General features: G+C 47.4%; 1 protein-coding gene across 1 annotated transcript; it reads left to right on the top strand.

The window, feature by feature from the left end:
• Nucleotides 1–2,787: 2,787 nt before the first annotated feature.
• On the top strand, nucleotides 2,788–13,773 carry DCK (deoxycytidine kinase). The gene is given in 9 exon segments (XM_054392209.1): nucleotides 2,788–2,799; nucleotides 5,187–5,412; nucleotides 6,137–6,255; nucleotides 6,611–6,669; nucleotides 8,136–8,283; nucleotides 9,756–9,784; nucleotides 9,786–9,866; nucleotides 10,521–10,620; nucleotides 13,747–13,773. Coding segments are annotated over 9 exon segments (801 nt in total).
• The last annotated feature ends 8,168 nt before the right edge of the window (nucleotides 13,774–21,941 follow it).

Here is a 21,941-nt window from a genome sequence, read left to right as displayed (position 1 = left end):
TTTTTTGTTTTGTTCTTTTTTAACAAAACCCAAGAGAACAAAGCCCCTGTGCTGTTCCTAATGACAGCCAAGATCTCCTTCCTGTGCTTTTCTTAGGGGGAAATCTTTTCTCTGTTAGTGACACAGTGGTGAATACCTTCTTTTTTTTATTATTTTAGTTTATTTTTGTTTTGTTCTGTTTGGGTTTTTTTTTTCCCTTTTCTGGTCGTTGTTATTCATTGTGGATTTTTAGCAGGTGCTGAGTGTTTATAAAGGAAAAGATGCTTGGTTTGGGGGATTGACTGTGCTGGTGGATGGGTTCTTTGTATTGTGTCAGTGGTAGCCCATTCTCATCGAGTCCCTTAAAGACTTTGCTTACATTCTCTTAAGTGCCTTGGCAGACTCACTTCTGAGGTGCAAAGCACACACACAAAAACATTGCTGGAAACAAACCATGACCTAACACCCAGGACACTTACTGATAATTATAAATATGCTTACACTGAAAAGAAAAAAAAAAAAAAAGACAAAAAGCCATAACTTAGTGAAATCAGTGATCTCCAGCTTTTAATACAAATACTTATTTTTTTAGAGATGAATACAGAATTTTTTCAAACCTTAGCTATTTCTTCTGCAGAGAAGTGAGGATGAAGTTCCAGTTGCTAAAGCAAACCAATGAAGGTGGTGTCCAAACTGCAGAGAACCATGTGCTTAGCAAGTGTTGTGTCTTGTGGCCATTGGGTTTGGCTTCTCAGAGTTGCTTTTTATGTTTGCTTTTATTTTTTTAACAAGCATCAGCTTGGGTCAGTCACTTTGTGAAGTTTCCTAGTGTTTGCCAAATGAGCTCTTTAGTTTGCACAAATACAGGTAGGGGAAAAAAAATATGCACTGGGGTGGGTAACACCAAGAGAAGTCTGGCTTGGAAAATCACCAGTGAAGTGATGGTGGGGAGCTATGAATAAAAGCCTGGTTTTGTGGAGGAGCAGGAAATGTGTCTTGGAAGGAGTATCATTCCTTCCATGGACCCCTTTGGATTGATGGTGGTCTGATGGTGTTCACCCCCTCCTTTCCCTCCCCCATTTAAAGCTGCAGACCATCTCCATGCAAATACAGCAGGTGGGAAGAGTAATGGGAAGATAGTGGTGAATTTGGGGGAGGTTTGGAATTTGGGGAGTGCAGCCCCTGAGAAAACTGAATCCGAATGTGGCCTTCCCCCACCTGAGGTCCATGGCTTTGCCTCTTCAGCCTTGTGTTTTCCCATACTCCTCTGGGAGGAGATCACCTCTGCAGTCAGCATCCACAGAAGGGTCTTAACTGCCCCAAATTCGGACTCACTGGCATGCAGGAAGCTGGATTTGAGAATTTATTTTTCCCCACTCAGCCTTTTGGCCTGCTTCTCTCTGAGGAGCCTTCAACAACTGACATTTTCTGGCCTGAAGAGTGCTGCAGGTGCAGTTTGATACTAAAAATCCTGTCAGCATTCTAATGAAAACTGCTTTGAGTTGAGTCAGTGCTGAAGAGGCTGCATGTGCATGTTCCTGTGCTGATAATCCTCCTGGAGAGGAGCTTTTTAGTCAGTGCTGGTGCTGCTGCTAGCACACTGTGAGTGAGAGTGGCAGAAACCTGCTCCAAGGTGTTGACTGGGAGATACTCTCCATCAGATTTCAGTTGGGTTGGTGTCAGGTACCAGCAAGGAAATGCAAAAGGAAAATATTTATGGTGGCAGAAACCTGCTCCAAGGTGCTAACTGGGAGATATCCTCCATCAGGTTTCAGTTGGGTTGGTGTCAGGTACCAGCAAGGAAATGCAGAAGGGAAATATTAAGAGGTTAGGATTTGCTTGGAGCAGTCCCAAGTTCTTATTTTTGGTATCCCGCTGCTGTGGAAGGTTTGGGTGTTTATTTTTATTAAATAACCAATTCTAGACAGTCAGAGGCATCTGCTGCAGTTCAGCCAGTAAGAATGAGAATGTATTAGGTGGTGGTGGTGGGAAAATCCCACATAAATGTGGGATTTTTGGTATTTAGCATCCAGCTAGTAGAAAACACCTGCAGAGAAGAGTTTCTAGGCATGTAATAAAAGCTTGGAGATCATGATTTGCCTGCCAGCTATATGAAGACATTGTTTGATGCTACAACACTTGAAAGTAACAACATGAAAAGCTCTGCATGCAGCGTTTGGGGTGTAGGAGCCCAATGCTGTTTGTAGCTTTTTATTGTTTTGGGTTTTTTGGGTGGGGGTGGGTGTTTGTTTTTCCTTATTTTGCTTCCAAAAGCTGTGGGACCAGGCACTGCTGTGTTTGTGCTCTGGAAGTAAGGGCACATGGGAATGCTGAACACAAGGTGCTACCTGGGATCTGGATCCAGTGAATGTTTTACTCAAATAGTGCATTTGTTGGGGGGGGAAGGGGGAGGACAGCCCCTCACCCCCCCTCCCCCCCCAAAATAAACCCCAGAACTGAACCCTGAACAAACCTCATGTTACAATGGGACCCTCTTGTGGCACCAGGGCTTGGAGACCAACACTTGCAGCTTTGCAGGAGGTGCTGGTGGGGTGCCACCAGTGCTGACTGAGCCCTTCTGGTGTAGCAGGGTCCTGCAGTCCTCTGGTTTGTGGTGCCTGGCAGCTCCCTCCCAGCACGTTAGAGCATGGCAGTCCTTTGGGTGGTAACTACCTCGAGATGGGATGGGGCAAACTCTGCTCAGCTGGCCACCTTCAGCTCCTGTGTCCAACACTGATGCTGTGCAGATGGTGTGGATGCAAGGATGTTTGCAGAAGCAGGCTTTCAAACCCATGGCAGGAGTCCAAGATGATGCAGACAGCAAGCAGAAATGCCCCATTCTGCTGTTGGCAGGTAGCTTGAGTGGCAAAGGAAGGCAGAAAGCAGGTTTCAAGGGGCTGGGGGCCATCTGCAAGTGTAGAGTTTCTTTTACTGCTTACTATGCAATGTAGGGCTTTGAACTTTTGCTTTGACCTTACTTTCTGGAGGAGCTCTGTCCTTCCTCAGTAGTTAGCAACTCAACACTCTCCCAGTCTCCCTGACACTCCTGTACCAGATAAGGAGACCTATTTGCTGCTATGGACTTTACTTACCTTTCAGATTGTTCCTTTCTGCTTCTTACCCTCCCCCCTTCTTTCTGTTGCATCACCAGACAGTTTTGCCATAAACACATCCTTTTTGGATAGTTGTTTGTTGATAGTTGTTTTTTTGTTTTGTTTTTCTTGCTCACCCTCTCCCCATCTCCTGCCAGAGTGCTGGATTACTGTACAGAAACCACCCCCTTTTAGATGGACTATTTAAAAAGCTGCAGCACCAGCACAGACTTTTTTTTTTTTTTTGCTTTACTGTCACCAAAAGATTCCCTGTTACACTGAATTTCCTTCCACTGAGGTGTTTCCCACCCCTTTCCTCCCCTCACTGAGGTGGTTTCCCCCACCCTCTTCCTCCACTGCTGGTCTGAGTTTTCTTCTTCCAGACTGCACTACTAAAACCACTACCAGTTTCCTGCTGTCTTTCCCTGGGTATCCTCTCTCTTCACCCTAAGCCTAACCCTGAATGTTTTTAAACCGTTAACCCTTTTTTATTTTTTTTTTCCTGCTTCTCTTCCAATCTCCTCTTAACCAGGTGAAGATTTGCAGCTTGGCTTAACTCTCCAGCAACCTTATTTTTATCATTCAAAGACCCAATTCCCCAGATTGTCCCTAGAGTATTGTATTTTTAGGGGAAATTAATTTTTATAGCCACTAAACTATACTCATTATTTTTGTACATTTGCAACTTCTGACTTTTTTTTTTCCAGAGCCCTGTCATGGGGTGGGTGGGTGGGCTGGGGGGGAAAGGTTTTATTTTCATGGCTGTTTTCCTACTTGGTGGTTGTGTTGCTACCTAGAAGCACATAGTTGGATGTGCAGTGAAAGAATGCAATAAAAGCCAATGAGGTTTCAATAAATGATAATTTTTTTTAAAATGCCATTTTTTAAGGCAAAAAAATGAAAAGCTATCACAGGAGCAACACTTAACCTTCCCTCCTCTTTTAGAACCCTAAACTAGATGGGAGAAAACGAGGTGTAAAAGGTAAAAAATGCAAGGTGAGAACCATTCCTGTAAGCTAACTGTGCCAATATTGCTTCATTTCATAGCCACTGATTTGAGGATGATATTTTAGTTCCAAAGGAGAACAGCTTTCGATGAAAAGAAAACGAGTTGAATGTCTGAAAAATCTGCAACATGTTTATTTGAGAGTTGTAAATACTGTATACAGATTGTTGTATGTGAGGGGACAGAATATTTAAATTTTAGGGTTGTTTTGTTTTTGGTTTTGGTTTCTTTTTTTTTTTTTTTTTTTCAATAAGAAACTGAAGGCTGTTTATAAGAGAAAATAAATAGCTATGTTTGACCATGATTGTCTTCATTTCCTTCTGGACTTTGGTTCTGAATTATCTCCTGCTTCTAGATTGTTTGGGTTTTTGTTATTTTCCCTCTCCCTGTATATTGTCACCAACGTTGCACACCAAAGTTAGGTTTCTGTAATTGCTTTATCTGAATTTCAGAGAATCACAGACTGGCAGGGGTTGGAAGGCACGTCTGGAGGTCAAGTCCAACCCTACTGCCAAAGCAGGATCAGTTAGAGAAGGTCACACAGGAACACATCCAGGTGGGTCTTGATAGTAGCCTCTAGGGGACACTCCACACCCTCTCTGAGCAGCCTGCTCCAGGGCTCCAGCACCCTCCCAGTAAAGAAGTTTCTTTTCATGGTGAGGTGGAGCCTCCTATGTTCTGCCTTTGCCCCTTGTCCTATCACTGGGCACCACCAGGAAGATCCTGGCACCTTCCTCTTGCCCCCCACCCCTCCGATATTTACAGACATTGATAAGATCCCCTCTCGCTCCTCTCAAGGCTAAACAGCCCCGGCTTTCTTAGTCTTTCTTCATAGGAAGGATGTCAAGGTCTCCAGTCAAGGTCTCCAGTAGCCTTTGGGCTGTAGGGAACCTTTAGGCCTCAGGGCAGGAGGTTGCGGGGGCGGTGCTGAGAATCGAGCAACTCGCGACAGTGGTACCGCTCCGGCCCATCGATGCGCTCTCCTTCCTCTAGCTCTGCCTGGCTCGGCAGCGCCACGCTCTACTGCCCGCCTTACTGCCTCACGCTTTGCTTGAGTGCTTTCTGGCCCTCTGGCCCGCCCGTACTCACTCCCTGGGCTGTGACGTCAGTGGGCGGTGCCGGAGGAGTTGGCCCCGCGCGCCAAATTCGAAGGGGCGGGGCGGGGCGCGGGCGGTACTTCCGTTCGGGCCGTTAGCGGCCTCGCGCGCGCTTGTTGGCCTCATCCCCGTCCGTTCCGCTGCCTCTGTCGGCGCCTTCCCTCCGCCACGGCGACTCCTCACAAGCGCGGGCTGCAGCAGAGCAGGATCAAGAAGATCGCCGTGGACGGCAGCATCGGTGAGCTGGGGTTGTCGCCGCACCGGGAGGCTGAAGGACTGAGAAGAGAGAGGTGGCCTTGGTAGGGGCCGGTGGTCAGAGCTCTGCAGCGTGACTCTGCCGCCGCACCGGGAGGCTGAAGGACTGGGCAGAGAGAGGTGGCCTTGGCAGGGGCCGGTGGTCAGAGCTCTGCAGCGTGACTCTGCCGCCTCCGCACCGGGAAGCTGAAGGACTGGGCAGAGAGAGGTGGCCTTGGCAGGGGCCGGTGGTCAGAGCTCTGCAGCGTGACTCTGCCGCCGCACCGGGAGGCTGAAGGACTGGGCAGAGAGAGGTGGCCTTGGCAGGGGCCGGTGGTCAGAGCTCTGCAGCGTGACTCTGCCGCCGCTGCACTCGGGGCCACGCCGTCCTCGAAGAAGACTGAAGCCAGGTTGGGTTCCGTTTGTTCTCTCCAGTAACAAGCAACAAGGCAAGAGAAAATGGCCTCGGGCTGCCCCAGAGGAGGTTTGGGTTGGGCTTAAATCAGCTCATAGTGTCGTGAGGTACAACATGAAAGAGAGAAACTCAGTTGCTCTATTGCTGACAATTTCTGGCACACGATAACCTCCTTGTCATTCATCCTGGTCACCAGGTCGAAGGAACATGGGTGTGGGAGGCTCATTCACGGGCCTTGAAACCAGAGTTGTGTGGTAGTCAAAGAACAACACTGGGGATTTTTCACTGCTGTTCTCCCCAAATGCTTCTGCAGCTGCAGGGAAATCGACCTTTGTGAGCCTTCTCAAGCAAGCTGATGAGGAGTGGAAGGTTGTTCTGGAGCCTTTGGCCAGATGGTGCAATCTTCAGCAGAACTCTGAAGGGGATCATGAGGTAAGGTAACAGAAAAGAAAGTGAAACTTGACAGACAAGCAAACAAACCTAGTTGAATGTTCTGCTTCCCATCACTGTGATAGGCAGCAGTTTGGCTGATCCTTAGCACAGCCCTGTTTCCCACTTTTCTTAGTGGATGGTAGAATAGCCCTTATCCAGCACCAGGATGTAAATGATCAAAACAGTAAATGCCTCTGCTAGTTTACTGATTAAAGCAGGAGATGGAAAAAGGAGGGAGAAGTCACTGTCAGCAGTGGTGAACTAGCCAAGTGAGAGCAGAGGGGTGCCCAGGTGTCCTGTAAGATCTCCTCTAAGATGTCCAGGGAATGATGAACCACTGCTGAGTCATTTACAGGGTTATTTTTTTCTGTCAGCTCTAGCCCTCTTCTTGGAGCCCTATGTCTACAGCGACAGGTGTGTGCAGCCACCCCACACCATGGAAGGGACCTCTGGGGGACGTTCTGCCCGAGCAGGGTCACCCAGGGCAGGTCGTGCAGGAACGTGCCCAGCCGGGCTTTGGAAGCCTGCACAACCTCTCTGGGCAGCCTGCTCCAGGGCTCCAGCACCCTCTCATCAAAGAAGTTTCTCCTCATGTTGAGCTGGAACTGAGAGTAGGCTCAGGGGTGACCTCATTGCTGTCTACAACTACCTGGAGGGAGGTTGTAGCCAGCAAGCAGCACCAGAACAAGAGGACACAGTCTCAAGCTGTGCCAGGGGAGGTTTAGGCTCGAGGTGAGGAGAAAGTTCTTCAAAGAGAGAGTTGTTAGATGTTGGAATGTGCTGCCCAGGGAGGTGGTGGAGTCACCATCCCTGGAGGTGTTCAGGAGGGGATTGGACGTGGCACTTGGTGACATGGTTTAATAGTCATGAGGCCTTGGGTGACAGGTTAGACTTTGATGATCCTTGAGGTCTTTTCCAACCTTATTGATTCTGTGATTCCTGGGTTCCAGCTTGTAGCTGTTGTCCTATCCCTGGGACCACCAAAAAGAGCCTGGCCCCTTCTTGACACCCACCCTGCAGCTGTTTATAGACAGTGATAAGGTTCCATCTCAGCCTTCTCCAGACTAACCAGCCCGAGGTGTCTCAGCCTTTCCTCATCACACAGATGTTCCAGTCTCTTCAGCATCCTTGTAGTCCCCTCTGGACTGTCTCCAGCAGATCCCTGTCTCCTTGAACTGGGGAGCCCAGAACTGGAGACAGTATTCCAGGTGTGGTCTCAGCAAGACAGAGTAGAGGGCAGAGCAGGTCCCTCAAGTGAAGATCAGAGTTCTGCCAAGTCAAACGCAGGAGTAAATAATAGCAGAGCATGGCTAAGTTTTGTACCTCGTTTTGTCATCATTTTGATACAGAATCAGAGAATTAGTTTGGTTGAAAAAGACCTCTGAAAGTCCAGAGGAGAGCCACAAAGCTGCTGCAGGCAGTGGAACATCTCCCTGCTGAGGCCAGGCTGAGGGAGCTGGGGCTCTGGAGATGGGAGCAGAGGAGCCTGAGGGGTGACCTTGTTCCTGCTGATAAAGAGGTGCAGGGCAGTGTCAGGAGGATGGAGCCAGGCTCTGCTCAGGGATGCCCAATGACAGGATAAGAGGCACTGGAGGAAAGCTGAAGCAGAGGAGGTGCCAAGGGAACAGGAGGGAAAACTTTGTCACTGTGAGGGTGCTGGAGCCCTGGAGCAGGCTGCCCAGAGAGGTTGTGGAGTCTTCTTTGGAGACATTCAGAACCCACCTGGATGTGCTCCTGTGTGACCTGCTCTGGGGGATGCTGCTCTGGCAGGGGGGTTGGACTGGATGATCTCTGAGGTCCCTTCCAAGCCCTGACATCCTGTGCTTCTGTGATTGCTGTGTTCCAGCTGGTTTGTGTCTCCACCACAGCTCTGTTGGCAGATACGTCTTTGCAAGCAGCCTGCATGAGTCTGGGTGCCTGAATGCAGCTGAGTGGACCATCTACCAGCAGTGGCACAACTGGCTGAGCAAGCAGTTTGGGCAGAGCCTGGCACTGGATGGAATCATTTATCTCAGAGCCACTCCCCAGGTGAGGAATAAAACTTTATGGCAGCACAGAAGATGAGAGGACTCCTCCTGTGCCTTGCCTCTAAATGGGATCTTTGTTCTGCCAGAGGCTTTTTGGAATTAGTGCTGTTGCAGACCTTTCTGCTGATAAAAGAGTAACATACTGAAGGGAGCCTGCAGGAAGGCTGCAGAGGGGCTTCTCATCTGGGTGTCTAGAGACAGGCCAAGGGGGAATGGTTTGAAGCTGAGGGAGAGCAGGGAAAGACTGGAGCTGAGGAAGAAGTTCTTCAGTATGAGGGTGGTGAGACTCTGGAACAGGCTGCCTGGGGAGGCTGTGGCTGCCTCCTCCCTGGGGGTGTTCAAGGCCAGGTTGGATGAGGCCTTGAGCAGCTGGGTCTGGTCGAGAGGTGCCCCTGCCCATGGCAGGGGGCTTGGAGCAGATGATCTCTGAGGTCCCTTCCACCCTGAGCCATGCTGGGATTCTATGCAGTGAGCTCCAGTGAGGGCACCCTGCTGTGTCACTGCATACCACTGTATCCTTGTGTTGGGGAACGCTTGGAACAGGCAAGGGCACAGCTGGGAGCTGTAATCTCAGAGTCTTGAGCAGCCCTCGATCTCTGTGAGATCTCCTCCTGGTGGCTGGAGTTCAGCTCAGCTTGCAGTATCCCCCTGAAGACTGCAACAGTTGGGTTATGACTAATGCAGCCTGGAAACACTTAAAGAATCTCCTCAACAATGTAGCCTCTGTGCTCTTAACTGAAAGGGAGGGGGATGATTTTCTAATTACAATAACAAGACACAACAATACAGAGCAGAAAACCAGAGGCTTTCTGACAGTGCTTTGATCTTTGGGCATCTGTGCTTTTTGAAAAGGAGAGAGCAGCATCCTGAACAGATCTGGGTGTGCAGGGGCAAGAGGAAAACACAGAAGAGCTCTAATTGCAGTAATTAGCTAACAGGTCACGTCTGTACTTCCTTCCTCCCAACTCTGATGCTTTCAGATGCTGGTTTTGGTGTCAACAACTGCACTGTAACATGCCAGAGTTCCTCTGAGGGCTTTTCTTTTTAGTCCCCTTCAGGTCACAAACATTTCAATTACAAAGCCAGCAGTTGTAAACAGCTTTGGTTGGCTTGTCATTGAGGCTTTGGATGTGTTCAGGACAGGAACAATTGATTTATTACACTTAAAGTGGGCTCCAAAGAGGTTCTGAAATGCTTGCCTGCCAGCTGGGTGTTTCTGTGCCCTTTTGATGCAATGCACTGGTGCCCTCTTTAATAAAGAGCTTATCCTTCTGGAGGAGAAAATGTGCTTGGGTCCTCCTTGGATTTTGTGTGCAGTCTTGGGGAGGGGTTCATAAGGTAGCCCCTTGAATATTCACCAGCAGGAAGGGTTGGTCAAAAAAGCATCAGCAAACTTGGCTCCTTCTCTAGGCCTGTAGAAACAACCAATTTGTTTTCATTTTATTTTTCCTTTTGCATCTCTTTTGCCTTTAGAAATGCTTAAACAGGATGTACCTGTGTGGAAGAGGAGCAAGAAATTCCCACTGAATATCTGGAGAAGCTTTACTCCAAGCATGAAAGCTGGCTCCAGCACAGGGTGCTGCAGTAGGGTTTGCTTCAAGGTTCCTCCCAGATGGCTAAATTTCTGTAAGGATGTTCCCTAATGGTTTTTCCACCAGCCAAAACTCAGCTTTTCCTCTCATAGGGAAGCTCCAGGAATATTTCTTTCTCCTTCTTCATCAGCATTGGCTTTACAGCATGTGAATTATTGCTGGGACATGCCACCTGCCTTCAGCTCTCTCCCCACAGAGCTCTGGAGAGCAGAGGCTTCAGCTGAATTTAGAATCAGAAAATTGTTTGAGTTGGAAAAGGTCAACCATCATCCCAACCCCACCATGGCCATCAAACCATGGCTCCAAGTGCCATGGCCACACATTTCTTGAACACTCCAGGGATGGTGACTCCACCACTTCCCTGGGCAGCCTCTTCCAATCCCTGACCACTCTTGCAGCAAACAAATTGTTCCAACCTAAAGCTCAGGTCATTTAATGTCAGGTGCTGTGGGAACAGCATGTTCAAGAATCAATAATAGCTCCTGGGAGCCACACTGTGAGTTCAAGCTGCTTTCCATCCTGAATTTTCATGGCTGTGATTTATATCTGCAGCTCCTGTGAGGTTCCTAACAATGAAATTGCTGACAGAGACTGGCATCATATCTGGGTTTCCCACCTGCTGTTGCCTTTGTTCCTGTCCCAACAGAACAGATTTTGAGTATCTCCAAAGAATACCTACTTTAACACTGGATGTTGATGAAGACTTCCAGGGCAACAAGGACAGGTGTGATGAGCTGATTGAGAAGGTAACAGTCCACAGGCAGAGCAAACCCATGACTGAGCTTTGGTGCCAGTCTGTCAGAAGGAATTCAGGATACTTCTTGCACCTCCAAGTGCAGCATTCTTTGAAGTCAGACTGGGGTTAGAACCTGTTGTTCTTCCTGTTATTCCCACCCTAAGTTTTTCCCTAGAAGTCCAGCTTGGAAATCTGAGGCAGAGCCTTCCTTCTACTAGGTGTGGAGGTGTCCAGCCTAGGCAATAGCAGACCTGTGGTGTCAGGTACTGTGAAAATGCAGTACAATGCCAACAGCACCTGGAAAGGTGACTTCACTGAATCTGCAGCTCAGCTGTGACCCTCATGCCAAACTATTTTAGGTTTTGCAGATTATTTTTAGCTGAACTAAAGAGTCTCTGGACTGTGTCCTCTCCTCTGTGTCACTCCAGTTAATGCAAATGGGGAATCCTCTGCTCTAAAAATATCCCTCCCTGTATAATCACCTTTCTGAAGTATTTAAGTCAAGATAATGAACACTCTCATCCCCTGCAGCAAGGCTCCTTGATTCTGAGTCTTGCTTATTCAATTGAGTTAAAGTTGTGTTAGCTGAAACATTATTCAAAAGCCTTCTCCAAAGCAGTGCTCTGAAACTTCAGGGAGAATTTTCCAGCTGTGCCTTTCTACTGAATCTAAAACGTAATGCAGAACACTTTCTGTTTTAAGACATCCAGAATATAAAGCAGAAGGATCTTTTTTGGTTTTATTTGAAGGCATGGAGAGGGAAAAAAAAAAAAAAGAAGAAAATCTATTTGGTATCAAAAGAAATCAAGCTGAGGTTTCTCTTTGTGTTCAGAAGATCTAATGCAGAGTACAAAAAGGTCTATCTGATATAAAATAAAAGTCTATTTGTTAGAATTTGATGTAAATCCAAATAATTTGATGTAAATCCAGGTCCATTTGATGTAAATCCAAGTCTGAATATCATTTGATATAAATCAGTGTCCATTTGCTATCAGAAGTCAAGCTGAAGTTTCTCTTTGTGGTCCGAAGATGTAATCCAGAGCATAAAAAGCTTTAGGATATATATTTTAATATATTTTTAAGCTAGGCCAACCCATCAGCATTTGAATTGCTCAGGTAATTTACTGTTTGCATCGTGATGGGGTTCAGATGAGGACAACTTGTCTTTTATTTGAGTAGCTGCAATGAGTTCCAGCCCTCAGCAATGGTATCTGCTTGTTTTTCTGCTCTTTAGAGATAAATGCTTTACCTCAGAAGGAAAGCAGCTTTGTCCTTTGATCTCAGTTTCTTCACTGAGAAGCAGAGCTGAAGTTCACCTGATTAAAAGCAGCCCTTCTGGTAGCTGCTCTTTTGAAGCTCCTTCATGGCTGGGAGGAGTGGGCATTGCAGCTGTGGAGGGAATTGCCTTCCCATCTGCACTCTGAGATAAGGCTGAGCTGGGGCACCTGCAGAGGGCTTTCAGGGCAGCTGGCTCCTGTGTAGCTGCCAGGTTAGCTGGGAGCAGCCCAAGCCCTGCTTGGCATTCCCTGAGTGAACCCCAGCACTGCTGCACTCTTCATGAGGCTGGGTGCTGTGCCCTTGAGTGTATGCTTGTGTCCTGTGGGCACCCACACCCTGCCTGCTTCCTTCTCACCTCTCCTGATGCTTTCAGAGACCTCTCCTGAGACTGCCTGGTGTGGATCCTGATGAGGTTCACCAGGCAGTGTTCCTGTGGCTGCTCTCCAAAGGCTTTCCAGCTGGAGTAGTGGCACAGCTGTGTGTTCCCTTCTCTGCATGAAGGGATTTGACCTCTTTCTCCACCTCCTCGAGCCCTCAACTTGGGGGGAAGGGTCACAGCTGGAGAGTGGGATCCAAGATCCCTTTCCATTTCACAACAGGGACTTGGACAAAACATTCACAGCTGCACTGTGTATGAGGGCCCCTGCCAAAGGAGCAGTGCCATGGCCCTTTCTGGGGGGTAGGCCAGCTTGAGTGGGCAGGCAGGAAACGCTCCCACTCCAGGCTGCTTCCAGCCCTCATTCCTATCTCTTCTTACCCTTAGAGGGAGGATTTACTCTTTAGATTTTGGGGAGGGGGACTGGAGGGGTAGAGGTGGCCAGAAGTGTGTTCTCAGCACACTGCCTTTGGTAGTGACCTGACCTTAAGGGGTTGTCTTAAGTGAGCACACTTGCAAGTGTGAGCTGGCCTGCTGCCTGCCAGGATCCCACAATGACAGTGCCAGGTGGGAAGGGATCCCAAGTACCATCTGGTCCAACCTTTCTAGGTGACAGTCTGGTGGAAATGAGCTGGCCCAGCACCAGGCTGGGGCTTCAAAATGTGAGGGGGCTCCACTGCTTCCCTTGGGAGATGATTCCCATGTCTGACTCTTCTCATGGGGAAACATTTTCTTCTGGAGGTGCTCTGTGGGTTCCTGGTGCTGTGTCCATCATGGATTTCCCACTCCAGGTTCTAGATAACATTCTGTGGGTGAGAAACTGCTCAATTAGTTTCTACTCACTATTGTTTAAACTCAAGTTTTAATTGCTATTAATTTTTGGATAGCTGTAGCCATGGGAGCCACTCCTCAAGCAGTGGAAATGAAGCTCAGCAGTAGCTACAGTGTGGGATCTCTATTTCAAGTGCTGTGGCTTTGCTGGGTATTGTTCATTACTTATTTGCCAGCCTCAAACTCCAAGGAACAGACTCCTTAGATGTCTCAGGTTGTTCATGGGCATTAAACACCAAGAGTGTTTTGGGTTGGTCTCTCCAAGGTGGTCATTCCCTTCATCCTCTTTAGAGGAGGAGATCATTCAGGATGTAGGGCTGTAGTTTAGGACCAGGCAGGACCCAGTGTGGCCCTGGGCAGCCTGATCTGGTTGGAAGTGTCCCTGCTGACTGCAGATGACCTTTGAGGGTCCCTTCCAAGCCAATGGAATCTCTGAATCAGTGAATGAGCATCATTCCAATGTGTCTCTGCTAAGGGTACCATGGCTGAAAAAGTTCTTGGTGGCCAAGAAGTGAGACAGCTGAGCCTAAGATGATTTTCCCCAGCTCCTGTTTCTGTGGCTTGTAGCCCAGCAGAAAGCCAGGGTGAGGTAAATGCAGTTGCTGTCTATTTCTGTTGCTAGATCCTGACAGTATTTCTTTCTTTTTGCAGGTCAGAGAATTCTTGAGCACCTTGTAATCCTCTCTGAAGCACAGGCAGAGTCAAACTGTTCCAAACATCTGTGCAATGGAAGTCTGGAGTCCATCTTCTTTATTCTTTTATAGAAGGCCTCTGGAGAGGCAGGACTCAACCCCTCCTGAGCTTCATTTTGAGGAACAATTTTCCTGTTCACAAAGTTGGTTTATTAAATGTAGCAGCAGAGATCTGTTCACTGTTACAATTCAGTGACAAATCCAGAAGGCAGCAGAATTGTGAGAGGTCCCAAATGTTGGGCCTGGTTCTGGTCAGACCAAGAAGTTCTGGAGTGCTTAATTGTAGCTTTTTAATTTATTTTGTGCCCAGTGCACAAGAGCTTGGGGAGGTCCTTGGATCTCCTGATGGTTATTTGAAGGGGAGTTGATTTTTGATGGGTATCTCTTTGTTCTCCTGTGATTCTGAGGAAATCAAAAGTACAAATGGTGGGGAGGGAAATTTAACATAACCTGGAGTGTGACACTGCTGTGGATACCAAAGGTGTTTTGAGATCTGGTTCCCTTGTGCACTGCAAACTGGGATACTGAGAGGCTCTCCCATCTCCTGCACATCCTGGGCAGGGGGGGGGAATGTTTATTTTCAGTTGGCTTTGGGTTTTGTTCAAGCTCCTACTAAACCAGAGCTGTTTTTTGCAGTTGGTCAGCTCCCTTTTCCTGCAGAGCAGAATGTTTGCTTGAGGGGTGCCATAAAAAGCTGTAGATAATTTTGCAGGTGGCCTCCATCTGTAAATGATGTGGTTCTAAACCTTTCCTCAGTCACCACTGGGATGTCAGAGGTGGCTTCCTGCTCTTGTTCCAGCTTCTCCTTTTGTTTACTGGGCCCTCTGGGTGCTCCTGGAAGAGAGCTGCAGTGTTTGCAGCAGGCTGCCCTTTCTTATCTCCACCTTTGTGGAGGAGCTGCTGTTACAGTGCATCTTCTTTTGTTCACTGAGCCACTTCTGCCTCAGGTGCAGAAAACATCAGCTCTGGAGCATGCACAGATCCAGTGCTGTGTTTTCTGAGCTGCTTTCTCCTGCTTTGAACATTCCTGAATGATAGCACAGTTGGCTTTTGAGTGCAAGATGTGGTTGCAAAGTGTTTTGTTGTTTCCTGTGGTGCCTGTGTTACCTGCTCCCCTGGGTGGAAATGTTTCCCTTTGTGCTTGGAATAGTCTTGGAAAATAAAAAAGTTGTTGGAAAGAGCTTTTCAGGGCTTGGTGGTGTTGGTTCCCTTCTGACCTGAAGGAAATGCTGATGGAGGTTGCTGGGGCAATGGGTGCACTCAGGAGGCTGTGGACTTGGTGTTCTTGGTGTGCAAAGTCTCTGAATCACAGCATCACAATGTGGGAGGGGTTGGAAGGGACTTTGAAAGATTGAGTTCCCCCCCCGCCCCGTTGGAGCAGCCTTTCCTCCCAGGGAGATGTTCCACTGCCTTCAGCAGCTTTGTGGCTCTGTGCTGGACTCTTCCAAGCAGTTCCCTGAGGTCCTTGAACTGAGGGGCCCAGGACTGGACACAATATTTCAGATGTGGCCTCACCAGGGCAAAGAGAGGGGCAAGAGAGCCTCTCTGACCTCACTGCCCCTCTTCTAGTCCATCCCAGGATGCCCTTGGCCTTCTTGGCCACAAGAGCACATTGGTGGCTCATGGCTATCCTTCTGTCCACCAGGCTCCCTAGGTCCCTTTCCTCTGCTCTCAGTCCCCAGCCTCTACTGGTCCATGAGGTTGTTCTTGCCCAGGTGCAAGACTCTCCCCTTGTCCTTGCTGGATTTCATTCCACTTCTCCCCACCTAACCCTCCAGCCTGCCCAGGTCTGGCTGAATGGCAGCACAGCCTGAGGGGTGTCAGCTACTGCTCCCAGCTTGGTGCCATCATCCTCTGGGCCTTCCTCCAGGTCATTGATGAATATATTGAACAGCAGTGGTCCCAGCACCCACCCCTGAGGGACCCCACTAGATACAGGCCTCCAGCTAGACTCTGTCCCACTGACCACAACTTTGACTTCATCCTGTTCCCATCCACCTCACTCCCTGATCCTCCAGCCCACACTTGCTCCGTTTAGCTGCAGGGATGCTGTGGGAGATGCTGTCGGATGGTCTCCTGAGATCAAGACAAACCACATCCACTGCTCCACCATCAACTACCCACCTGGTGATGTCCTCATAGAAGGCTTTCAGGTTAGTTAAACATGACCATGCTGCTTGCTCCCACTGACCCTCTCACCCTGGATATGCCTGGAGACAGCACAGAGCATGCAGCCAGAACTCAGCAACTTGGTTTGCACCTCCAGGTTGCCCAGGTGAAAGGAAAGCTTTTAAAGATCTTTGCTCCAGAAATGAAGTGAGGTGGAATGGCTGAAGATTCAGTTCAGATTTACTTGAAACACAGAGGGAGGAGCCTTGAAAACATTCCTGGTGATAGCCTGAACAGCAGCAACTTTGGCTACCAGTGCAATTATTCCTGCAGCCTGAGCTGTCAGAACTGTGGATTTAATTACAGGAATTGGGATGACAGTGCTCAGTGCAAGGAGTAAACAAGGCTGAGTTCTAATGAAGGCTTCTTTTCAAGCCCAGCACAGCAGAGCACAACACAAAGTCTGTGGCAGGTTATCTGCAGCCTGTTCCAGAAAGCTTTACAAAACCTCCCTGTTGCCAAGTTTGGGTTTGAAGGAGCAAAGTCATGACCAATTATTAGAAGGTTTTTAATGGCTGTGGAGGAAAAGAAAAACAAAACCAAAACCACAACAACAACAAAAAAAACAAACCACAAAACAAGAGCAAACCCAACCCACCCACCCTCAAGCTTCCCAGGGCTCTGAGGGCTGAGCACACCAAGCTCCATGTAGGACCAGGAGCAGAGATGTCCTGAGCCCCTCCTGCCAAAGCTCCCAGCCCCAGCAGGAAAGCTGTCAGTAATTTTTTTGCTTCCATCTATCCCCAGGCTACCACAGAAGGGGTTTGTTGTGTTGGGGTTTGGGTTGTTTGGTTTTTGGTGTTTTTTGTTTTGTTTTGTTTTGTTTTTTTCCTCCCAGAGCTATGGAAGGTTCCTGAAGTGCTCTCTGCAGTTGGGTGATGTTGTGCTTGCAGCCTTTGTGCACTCTTGGGTAAGAGATGCTCTGCTGGAACTGGCTGGAAAGGTTGGCTTGCTCGAATCCAGGGCCACCACCAGCAGGAAACAAAATCCGTTTGTGGCTGTTGGGAAGTTCTTGTCATTGTCCAGTTAGGGTCCAGATGAAAACCCTCATTGGTGATGTTTGAGCTGCTGTGCCCAGAGCGTGGGTGAGCAGCAGGGCAGTGCCTCAGCTGGCTTTGAATCCTTGGAGCTGTTTCCTGCAGAGTGGATTTTTAAGTCCTTTACATTTCTTTTATTTCTTGGAATATTTGCCTCAGTTTCTTTGCAGTCCTTGGAGTTGTTTCCTGCTGAGTGGATTTTAAGTTCTTTTAACCTGTGCCTCAGTTTGTTTGCAATCTTTGGAGCTCCTTTTTGTGCAAAGGATTTAAATTTCCTTAAACTCTCTTTCCCCTTAAAAAACTCTTTCCCCTTAAAAAACTCTTTCCCCTTAAAAAACTCTTTCCCCTTAAAAAACTCTTTCCCCTTAAAAAACTCTTTCCCCTTAAAAAACTCTTTCCCCTTAAAAAACTCTTTCCCCCTAAAATCTCTTTCCCCCTAAAGACTCTTTCCCCCTAAAGACTCCTTCCTTAAATTTCTTTCAATATTCTCCTCAGTTTTCAATCCTTGGAGCTGTTTTCTGTGTAGAAGATTTTTAAATGCTTTTAATTTCTTTCAATGCCTTTTAATATTTGCCTAAGCTTTCAATCCTTGGAGCTGTTTTTTGTAGAATGGATTTAAATTTCTTTAAATTAATTTTAATTTTAATTAATTTTAAGAATTTCTTTCTTTGAATTTCTTTGAATTTCTTTGAATTTCTTTGAATTTCTTTGAATTTCTTTGAATTTCTTTGAATTTCTTTGAATTTCTTTGAATTTCTTTGAATTTCTTTGAATTTCTTTGAATTTTCTTTAAATTGCTGAAATCCTTTCAATTTCTTTGAATTTTTCTTTAAATTGCTTGAAATACCTTTCAATTTCTTTGAATTTTTCTTTAAATTGCTTGAAATACCTTTCAATTTCTTTGAATTTTTCTTTAAATTGCTTGAAATACCTTTCAATTTCTTTGAATTTTTCTTTAAATTGCTTGAAATACCTTTCAATTTCTTTGAATTTTTCTTTAAATTGCTTGAAATACCTTTCAATTTCTTTGAATTTTTCTTTAAATTGCTTGAAATACCTTTCAATTTCTTTGAATTTTTCTTTAAATTGCTTGAAATACCTTTCAATTTCTTTGAATTTTTCTTTAAATTGCTTGAAATACCTTTCAATTTCTTTGAATTTTTCTTTAAATTGCTTGAAATACCTTTCAATTTCTTTGAATTTTTCTTTAAATTGCTTGAAATACCTTTCAATTTCTTTGAATTTTTCTTTAAATTGCTTGAAATACCTTTCAATTTCTTTGAATTTTTCTTTAAATTGCTTGAAATACCTTTCAATTTCTTTGAATTTTTCTTTAAATTGCTTGAAATACCTTTCAATTTCTTTTAACCTTTCTTTTAACCTTTCTTTCTTTTAACCTTTCTTTCTTTTAACCTTTCTTTCTTTTAACCTTTCTTTCTTTTAACCTTTCTTTCTTTTAACCTTTCTTTCTTTTAACCTTTCTTTCTTTTAACCTTTCTTTCTTTTAACCTTTCTTTCTTTTAACCTTTCTTTCTTTTAACCTTTCTTTCTTTTAACCTTTCTTTCTTTTAACCTTTCTTTCTTTTAACCTTTCTTTCTTTTAACCTTTCTTTCTTTTAACCTTTCTTTCTTTTAACCTTTCTTTCTTTTAACCTTTCTTTCTTTTAACCTTTCTTTCTTTTAACCTTTCTTTCTTTTAACCTTTCTTTCAGTTAATTTTAAAAAAATAATTTATTTTAATTTCCTTTCTTTCCAATTCTTTCCATATTTGCCTCAATTTTCAATCCTTGGAGTCGTTTGGTGTGTAGTGGATTTTAACTTCTTTCCATTTCTTTAAGTTTCTTTCCGTTTCTCTCCATTCCTTTCCACAGTCACCTCAGTTTTCCATCCTGGGAGCTGTTTTCTGGATTTTGGTTTCTTTCAGTGTCTTTCAACATTTGCTTCAGTTTGTTTGCAGCTCTTGGAGGTATTTCCTGTGCAGTGGATTTTTAAAGCCTTTTAATAGAAATGCCTCTTAGAACAGCAATGAATTTCATAAGCAGACCTCAGTCTTCCACAGTTTTATACCCACTAGTTATTTTTTTTTCCCCTTCATTGAAGCAAACTTTATCATGATAGGATAGGAACCAAGGAGAACATTGAGGTCATTCTCCTCTTTTCCCACTTCAGGAATCTTTTGGTGCCTAGAAAGGGACACAGGAGAAAGAAACCCAGCAGCAACAGTTAACAACAAAGCAGGGAAGTGGTTCTGAGGATCATTAAGGGATCTGTGAATCAAAAGCAGTGAGCCAAGAGGGTGCAGGGGCTCCCAGCTTGTAGTCCCAGCTCCCATTTACTCCCTGTGTTGGCTGTGAGTAAATCTCTCTCTGCCTCAGTCTTTTAACCTTTAAATATTGATATCTCCCTGTGCCTGAAGTGCTCTGATAACTGAGTGAAGGCAGCCCTGGCTTTAGATTATTCTTTTCCCCCCACCCCAGGGTGTTTTTGATATCCTCATGAAACAGATTCATAGAATCACAGAATTGTCAGGGTTGGAAGGGACCTCAAGGATCATCCAGTTCCAACCCCCCTGCCCTGGGCAGGGACACCTCACACTAGATCAGGCTGCTCAGATTGATGGCCAGGAGAAATGATTTGTCTTCCAAGAGGCTTGAAAAGCTCTTGGATGTCAGCTGTGTTGGAGTTCGTTCGCTGCACTCATGGCAGGAAAGGAAACTGAAGAGCAAACTTGAAGCTGCTGGCAAAAGCTGGGCTGCTGTGGATGCCTGAAGGTGGTGGTGATGGTGAAGCTGTGAGCAGCGTCTGCCACACGAGGTCATCCTGTCCTCAGTGCTTGCCTGCCAGAGGAGCGTTCACAGCATCACAGGACGGTAGGGGTTGGAAGGGAAGAGACCTCCAGAGATCATCCAGTCCAACCCTCTGTCAGAGCAGGGTCATGAAGGAATGCATCCAGGTGGGTTTGGAATATCCCCAGAGAAGCCTCCACAGCCTCTCTGGGCAGCCTGCTCCAGGGTTCCAGCACCTTCACAGTGACAAAGTTTTTCCGTATGCTCAGGTGGAACCTCTTGTGCTCCTGCTTGCCCCCAGTGCCCTGTCATTGGGCAAGGCTTTGGGAAAGGTAAAGAAGGAAGAGGTCACTCCCTGCCAGAGCAAAAACCATTAGAGTGATTACTAAATACTCTGCTGAATGAGCTAAATCTTGATCTCAGGAGGGAGGGGAATGAAGCAAAACCCTGCTGGATTCAGTGAAAGGCCAGAAAAGGCTGAGATAACAGGGAGAGGGTTTGGCACTGCAAGGTCTTCCATGCAGCTGCCAGCCCTTCCTGGGCTGTGGTGAACATCAGGGCATGGATAACACTAATCCTGGTGAGCCTGAGCAGGAGCAGCCCCCTGGTGCTGAGCTGTCAGCCGCAGAGCAGGCAGAGAGCAGCTGGAGCACCTTAGGGTTGTCCTGAGTGAAGCCACACACAGCACTTTGTGTGCCAAAGAGGAGCCTGTGGTGGGGATGGCTCCTCTGAGATGCTGACTGAAGTCCAGCAGTGCCAAGGAGTGTGGATGACACACTGGGAGTGAGGGGGGAGTGATTTGGTTCATGGGAGATCATCCAGAGGGACCTGGACAAGCTGGAGGGGTGTGCCCAGGTGAACCTCATGAGGTTCAATAAGGCAGAGTGCAGGGTCCTGCACCTGGGCCAAAGCAATCCTCATTATCAATCCAGGCTGAGGGGTGGAGAGATTTGGAGCAGCCCTGCAGAGAAGGATTTGGGGTGCTGGTGGGTGAGGAGCTGGACAGGAGCCAGCAATGGGCACCTGCAGCACAGAAGGCCAAGGGCAGCCTGGGCTGCATCCAAAGCAGTGTGGCCAGAGCTGGAGAGAGAGGATCCTGCCCCTCTGCTCTGCTCTGGGGAGACCTCCCCTGCAGTGCTGTGAACAGCTGTGGGACCCTTAGCACAGGAAGGACATGGAGATGATGGAGAGGGTCCAGAGGAAACCATGAAGATGATCAGAGGGCTGGAGAGCCTCTGCTGTGGGACAGGCTGAGAGAGTTGGGGGTGTTCAGCCTGGAGAGGAGAAGGCTGAAGGGAAACCTTAGAGCAACACCTCAATATCTGAAGGAGACCTCCAGGAAGGCTGTGGAGGTACTGTTCAGGAGGGGCTGTGGGGACAGGATGAGGAGCAATGGCTTTGAGCTGGGAGGGGGAAGACTGAGACTGGAGATTAGGAAGAAATTCTTCATAGGGTGAGGGTGGGGAGACAGTGGAACAGGTTGCCCAGGCAGGCTGGTGATGTCTCCCCCTTGGAGGTGTTCAAGGCCAGGCTGGATGAGACCTTGAGCAAGCTGTGCTGGTGGGAGGTGTCCCTGCCCATGGCAGGGGGTTGGAACTGGCTGATCCACCAGCCCAGGTTGCTCAAGGCTTCATCCACCCTGGCTTTGAACACTTGCAGGCCATGGCCATAGCTCTCTGCCAAGCCCCCTGTGGAGCCAGCTCATGGCCTTTACCCTGCCCCTCTCAGCTGTGAGCAGCAGCCTCAGGTCATTGACTGGTTTGTTGCAGCATACTGCTGGGCTGGACCTGCAGCTGTGTCCTGCCTGTGCTGTGCCTTGGGAGGACAGGAGCTGCTGTCACAGAAAGCAGGACCTGGCTTTAGGTATCTATTGCTTATCTGCTCCACTGCTTGCTTCAGGAGGGTTTCTTGCAGTCTTCCCTTGTGTTCCCTTGAATCCTGGGTTCAGTTGTGGGGCCCTCACTCCAAGAAGGGTGTTGAGGGGCTGGAGTGTGACCAGAGAAAGGCAGCAAAGCTGGGGAAGGGTCTGGAGAAGAGGACTGGGGAAGAGCAGCTGAGGGAACTGGGGGTGTTCAGCCTGGAGAAGAGGAGGCTGGGGGAGACCTCACTGCTCTCTACAAGTCACTGAGAGGAGGTTGCACTGAGCTGGGGGTTGGGCTCTT

Source organism: Indicator indicator, chromosome 25 (genome assembly GCF_027791375.1).
Source record: "Indicator indicator isolate 239-I01 chromosome 25, UM_Iind_1.1, whole genome shotgun sequence".
Taxonomy (NCBI): Eukaryota; Metazoa; Chordata; class Aves; order Piciformes; family Indicatoridae; genus Indicator; species Indicator indicator.
Note: the sequence above shows the minus strand (reverse complement) of the source record. Positions and strands in the feature narration are given on the sequence as shown.